This window comes from Sceloporus occidentalis, unplaced genomic scaffold (assembly GCF_023333645.1).
Source record: "Sceloporus occidentalis isolate IW3139 unplaced genomic scaffold, rSceOcc1.0.p SCAF_2, whole genome shotgun sequence".
NCBI classification, from domain to species: Eukaryota; Metazoa; Chordata; class Lepidosauria; order Squamata; family Phrynosomatidae; genus Sceloporus; species Sceloporus occidentalis.
The window spans coordinates 68425872-68433018 of NW_028316982.1; the positions used below are offsets into that span (position 1 = coordinate 68425872).

Below are 7147 nucleotides of genomic sequence, written 5' to 3' on the forward strand. Positions count from 1 at the left end.
ATTGGTTTTTACCTATACATGAATGAAGTGATATTGTTTCAGCTGTCTGCAAGATAGTGGAGACATTCTGTATATGTTGGTGTTGTGTCTGTCTGCTGTACTTCAGTTCTGTCCTACTCACAGCCTTCTAGGGAAATATCCAGACAGGTAGCCTTAGAATACATTCATGAGGAACAGTTACCAAAAGTGCACTGAAGTTACATCAGTGCCACTCCTCTAAGAATTTGGCACTGGATGATGTTATCAAGAATTCTAAAATGGAAAGCACAGACAGAATATTACGCCAATTTAATGTACCCTTTCCAGAGTTTTCCCCTATTATAACACCTTTCACATAATGCAGTCTTTTAAAGTAGACTTTTGGAGTTAAATTGTCACAATGGTTTGCTCTTCTCTGGGTTGGCTTTTCTTTGCATGTCAGCCACAGAACTCTGTTGTAGCTGCAGGCTAAATGCCTCTTGAATTCTCAGTTCTTCTTTGGCTAGTATAGAGAAAAGGGGTTTGCTGTGCTTTAATAATGGACAGAAGAGCTAGTTACATTTGTGTTAGAAAGTCATGATCTGGTTTTTTCTTCCTGGATAGTCTGAATTGCTTTCAGTCCAGATTGCCTTTAAAGAAAAGGAAAGGAAAAGAAAAGAAAAGAAAAGAAAAGAAAATGCTAATTACATTATTTGGTTTTTACAGGTACACTGGAGAATCTGGAAGAATTGTATCTAAATGACAACCCCCATCTAAACAGTCTACCTTTTGAATTAGCACTCTGCAGTAAACTGTCTATAATGAGCATTGAGAACTGCCCACTCAATACCCTTCCAGCTCAAATTGTTGCAGGTGGACCTTCCTTTATCATCCAGTTCCTGAAGATGCAGGGACCATATCGTGCCATGGTCTGATGGATATCTGCCCTATTGATGTACAAGATATAAATGGCACTGGGAGTGTCACTCTGTATATAATATTATCTAGGCCACATGGTGCCAGGATTGGATAGAAGTTGGCTTGTCCCATACACTGTACACAATGCATAGAGCATTATTGGTATTGTGTATGTGTGTATATATAATATAATATATAGAATGTATATTATATTATATATAAAACATAAATAATATAAAGCAGGCAAATTTAAGACCACTTTTATGTGTTTCTGTTCATAGAGGAAACATAGCCATTTACTTTTTTTTCTTTGTAAAATGCTTGTCTAAATTTTCTTTGTTGAATTTAATGGATGTCTGGGAAACTGGGGATTCACTTTATACAATTGCCATACAATTGCTGAACAGTTTCAGGGGCAAAATGTTTTAGATTGAATCCTCTTCTCATTGTAAAAAAAAATCCCCAAATTGGTATCATGAACTTTTCTTTATCATTTCCCTCAGCTCACATTCTTTATGAAAAAAAAAATCCTTTGAGATCATTTGTTCTTGAGATCTTTTAACTTGCTTCAAGATTCAGAGCGAATAGTCTTGTATGTTGTTTACAGACAGAGTAAATCCCTGGATTATTATTTTTGATTTACTCTGTTTTAATCATATCTAGAATTTTTGTGCTTATGCTGAGGGCTTTTATTGACTGATTTATATTAAAAGAAAATCATGAGCAACTGGTAAGTGGAAAAAGATGAAGTCCAACAAAAGCCTGAATTCGTTTTAAGTCCTGGTTTCTTCAGTTATCAGTTGTAACTTAAGCATATCCTATTAGAACCATTTGTTTTATGGTTGGCTTCATTTAGCACACACAGTACACTCTGATTTTAAAATTGACAGGTTTGTTGAAAAGCTACATATTCTGTTAAGGTCTAATAGATGAGGAAATGTATATATAAGGTGGTGTTGATATAAAATACAACAGGCAATTGTAAGGATTTTTTTTCCTGGTCTTTGTAAAATTAATGAATGTGTCTTTCTTTGAAACACTGCAGTATATGTAAGATTTATGATTGATTGGCAATGTTACTTTGGTTTTATATCTTGCCTTGCCTTGTACATCCTTCCATTATTATGGACCGTCTGTGTCCTAGCACAATATCTCCATGCTGTGCTATTTTGCTGCTGAACTAAATGCACTTTTCCTTACACATGGGACACTTGCTTCAAAGTAATCAGTTCAGTACCATGATTTATATTCTTAACCTCATTCTGTCAATCTCAGTATTAAAGCCTAGTCTGTTTAAAAGGACACCTTTTCATTTGTATTTAGAACTTGTTCATTCTGTAGAAAAACAGTAATGTAGTTCACATACAATTGATGTCATTTTCATAGCTGTACAAAGGGCTAATGATGCTGCAGTGAAATAGACACTTGCTACTACACTTAGGGTACCATTTCAAGTTTCACTTTTGGAAGCTCATATAGCAATTACATTCCAGATAGATTTATTTTTATTTGTCAACTCATTATGATAGTTTTGCTTCTGGGATGCTATAATTTAGAGAGTGCTGTATCCTTTGAACAAATTTTACATCATAATTGCCAGATGAATTTTTCCATCTCTTGAAGGTTTTGTATGATCTAATTAACAGGCACTGTCTGAAGGTAGCAATTAATCCCCCCCCCCCCCCCCATTGATATCAGTAAGACCTTGCTTGTGCTCATAAGGCTGGACTCATAAGCACAGGTACTTCTGAGCAAATGGGCTTAAGATTGCTCTATAAGTCTTCATTATTTTCAGTGAGATTTAGATGCTCCTGAGTTTCTGAGGGTTGAACCCATCATAATTGCCTTGCTCTGCTTTCTTTGAGGTGAATTCTAGCATTCGATAGTGCTTTCACTGGCAAAGAAGAATTTCCTAAGAAAGGCAGGTAGAAATATAAAACCTTAAAGGGCTTGAGCTAGTAGTAAAAACTACTCTAGATGTCACTGGATTTACAGAGCTTTTTTTGCTTTGGATTCAGAGTTATCAAGTCTGTCAGAAGCAGACTTCATAGCTCCTTGAAAATGCTACACAGAAGAACAGGGAAATTGTGAAAATTGAGTGGCTGGTTCTGTGCAGGAGGGGGATAAGGAGAAAGGAGGAAGCCTAGACAGAGGCACCTTCCATATGTATCATGGGTGCTCATCCTTCAGCTCCCTCCATCACAGCCCACCTCATTCGCCACAGTCACTCAACACATACTGTAGTATTTTGAGGTGGCTGCCATGGTGAGAACTGGGTGGGGAACTCCACTTCCACTGGCCTTGTTACTCACATATAATTCTGGATCCATGCCATTAATTCAAATTTTTAAAAAGTCTATTAATAACTATTTCACTTTAGATAGTTGTTTATAAAAATGTATAGTTTCAGCTTTGTGCAAGCTATATGTCTGAGCGTTTAAGTGTGAAAATACAAAGATGACTGTAGTAGTGGTTAAAAAAATTAAAGTCCACTTTATGCTGAAGCTGTAAACTTGTTCCATTGATTCAGTACATATGTCTTTATGTACTGTCCACATGCACTTTTATTTTAGGGTGGGGATAACCTTTTCAAATCAACTGTTTATCTGTTTCTTTTCAAGCAAGAGTTTAGCCATGGACTGAAAATTGTACTAGGCAGAGTTGGAGGGATCTCTTTAGAAACTTGTAAAGAATTGAAGTAGGTTATTATACATCTAGTAAGATGGCTTATTCTGCTGCTCTGTGGAGCTGATTGTTTTGTGTGTAAATATATTAATACCGTTGTTCATTTTGCCAAGGATTATATGACTGACTGTTTCTCTCTAGAAGAATGCCTGCATGTTAGAAACTGGTTTTATTTATTCATTGATACACTTAGAAATAACTGGCTTTTTTTAAACAACTCATAATGAAACAGTTATGCTTCAGCATCATATGTGCACAAGAGTCAAAATACATTCTAGTGTTAAACACTGAATCCATGCTCCCAAATCCCTCTCCAGTTTTGTTCCATAATGTGTGCAGGATGCAAAGGGAATAGATTTACAGGGAAGTAGTAATAGGTTCTGTGTTTCAAAAAGCTATGTTTCTTTCATCATGAAAATAATTGCCATTTGATTTTAAAACTGGGCTTTCAGATTGAAAGTGATTAGATGACCCAGGGTTAGGTACTTTTCCTTGACAAACTGATGGATTTTAATCAGTTAGAGAATGCCAACTTAAATATATGAAGGAGGTATGAACTGAAGTTTAAAACCTGGATTACAGCATGATAAATAAAACAAAGAAATTAATGGATTTGTGATACTGAAACATTATCTAGGCATGAGAACATATCTAGAGTACTGATTTTTAAAATCTTTTTGAAGAGGTAATAAATGTCTCTTTTGCTCTTGTAATAATATGCCTTCAGTAATTAGTTCAATTCCCAATTTTTAAAGGAGACTTCAGAAATTGTGACAGTCTTTCTCAGTCTGTTTTATGAGTTTTGGTGCAAGTCTGTGCATATCCTCCAATATTCCTAACACAGGGAACAGTTGGTTACTTTGTCCCAATCTAGGAAACATTGGGGCAGTACAGACGGACGTCCCCGTGCTGCCCATCTTTGCCCTGCATCTGTGCTGCAGCATCCGCATGTGGGTGCTGCAGCACAGACATGCTGTCTAAAAGGAGCCACTCTAGGCGGCTCCTTTTTTGCGCAGTCATAAGGGCTGCAATGTCGGCTCTTCTACCCAGAGCAGTTTGGGCACTCAGGCTCCCGCACGTCATGGATGCGCACCCCGTATGGGTGTGGCTGCACAAACATGGCAGTGCCCACACATCGTAAGGCTCGGGAGAGTGCAGTTGGTGCGCGCTCCCGAGCCCTACTATCGCCGCCAGGATGCCGCTTCCTGGCAGTGTATACTGGCCCATAGAAGTAGCTGCTGTGGCTACTGCTGGCCCTGTACTGTCCTCCAATTGATGTCATGAAATGTAGAGGTAAAATATCTTTAATTGGTATGTTATGCACATAGTTGTCCCTTAGCTAATGCTGCAGTGTCGTTAATGATTTACTTTGTTGGAGTAGCTGTATACTTGTGTTAGAATAGTTGGCATAATTTCAGAGGCAAATAGGAGAGATGTAACCTTAACTAGCAGCACATATCACCCTTACAGCATTGAATCAGCCATATAGATTCAACTGTAAAGGAGGATTTATTCAACTGTGCTTTAGTTAGGGGGAAATAAAATAATCCAGTGCCCACCTCTTATGATTGGGTTAAAACACCAAGACACTAAGACGACATAACCTGCACTGTGACTCCTTTTAGGACAGAATATGTATGCATCTTAGTATACCACTCATGGAATGTTACTAGCAGTTAAAATGCTACATTTAAAGACCAGGCTGAAGAGATGGAAAGAAGTAATTAGGCTGTGTAATTGACTTTAAAGACCTTTGCCCACATTTCTTTGGGGGTGCTTTCAAATTTGCTTTCTACTGAAAGTTTGCAGTGTTTGCTATTTTTGATGCTTCAGACTTTATTTATTTATCTTTGCAGTTATGTTGAGCTAGGATGAAATCTAGCTCCCTGAAATTGTTTTGGAAAGTATTAAGTAAAGAGAACCGTAGTGGTTGAATTTATATCGGAATGGCAGACAAATTCCAAAATAACATTTTTTACTTAATTAATTTTATGGGATGGGACACTGGAGAAGTTTTTTTCTTCACATATCAGAAGAAGAATGTCTTTGTAATTCTTAAATAACCTAAATGGAGCAAAGCATTTGTATAGTCAATATTGCACATCCATTGTATCTTTAATAAGCATGTCAGAACTTGCTTTTAATTAGGTATACACTTGGCAGTAATTTGCACAATACACCAACTTTAAAAGGCACATGTAGGACAATTACTAATGATGATATCTGCAAAAAATCGGATGGCTTTTTTGTTGTTCTACAAAGAAAACAATGATTCTGTTTATTATTGCAGTGTTTGGGTCTTAAGCAGGACAGTGCAGGATTCTGCCTGTTTAATAATAAGGCCTCACTGATTTGTGATTGAAAATGAAAGTGTGTAAACAGTCTACAAAAATGTACTATCTGAATTATTGTAATGTTGATTGTTATGTCTATAAAAGATTGCCTTGCTTTTTTATAAGTCATACTGTATCAATGTATTCATTATAAATAGTATATTTGTAAATGAGCTGCATTGAGTCTGTTGGGGCATTTTCTAGTAGTGAAGTCTATGATTGTTTTTAAGTGTATGGAGTATTATGGATGATTGACATTTTTGATTTTCATTACATAAGCCCTCATTTTTCAAAGAGGACCTCCATCTGTTTGGCATTGAAGGAGGTTTGATGTATATTAACCTTTACTTCCAAAGTTGCATGACAATTATTGGTCTGAAAGTAAGCAAGTTGTGTAAAAATGTAGATCTTTATAAAGGATTCTTGGTTAAAAGCCTTTACCTCTTATTTATTTCTGGTAAGTCTTACAGTGGAAACAATTAGTTGGATCACTTCATTTGGTAGGTGGGAAAAAACAAATCTTTGCAGGAGACTTTGGTGCATCATCTCTTATATTGAGAAGATGGAACATCACCAGGAGTCAACTAACTTTCCTTATAAGATTACACACAAAACCTACAATTTTTTCCAAAATGTTTTCCAGATCATATTCATTATGTCATATGAGGCAGTATGGGCTGAATCCACCTATTGAAAATTCATGCTTTTTCACGGAAAGTTTAAGACTACAACTTGAATGATGTATACAGTGTTTAACTTAACCAGAAGATCTGGTGAAAATATTACATAAGCAGATGCCTGCAAGCTGCTTTGAGTAAAAAACATGGCTGTCTTTACCAGAAATCCTATAAATAAGGGAAGCAAGCTCCTCTTCAGTGTTTCTTTTAAATACCCTGACACCTGTTTTAAACCAGAACTTTAAAACTTTTCCTGAATTTTACATCTGCTGAGGTGTAAAACCAGTCAAGAGTGCCAGCTATTAATAGTGTTGCCTTTTCCTCCCTGTCATTCCCTCTGTCATTCTTATACTATCTCTGACCTTCTTTGTGGCCTTTTGCAAATCAATTCTGTCAGTTTCCTCATTGGTGTATAATAAGGATAATGCAGGCCTGCTGTGTGGATTTATTGTGGCTTAACAAGGACTGGGAAGATGAGTACTGAATGCAAAGGACTTATATCAGTAGAAAAAAAATCCTATTTCAGAATTATAATTTGGATTAAACAGAAATCACCTACAATAGCATTTCTTGCTT

At 36.5% G+C, this 7147-nt stretch overlaps 1 protein-coding gene across 3 annotated transcripts in view; it reads left to right on the top strand.

The window, feature by feature from the left end:
• Positions 1 to 6067, top strand: part of SHOC2 (SHOC2 leucine rich repeat scaffold protein) — a 73349-nt gene extending 67282 nt beyond the window's left edge. For all 3 annotated transcript variants that reach the window (XM_089509883.1, XM_089509885.1, XM_089509884.1), the window contains exon 9: positions 685 to 6067. In XM_089509883.1, the coding sequence (XP_089366009.1) occupies positions 685 to 893 (209 nt within the window). In that variant the 3' untranslated portion in view covers positions 894 to 6067. The remainder of the gene's footprint in view (positions 1 to 684) is intronic.
• The last annotated feature ends 1080 nt before the right edge of the window (positions 6068 to 7147 follow it).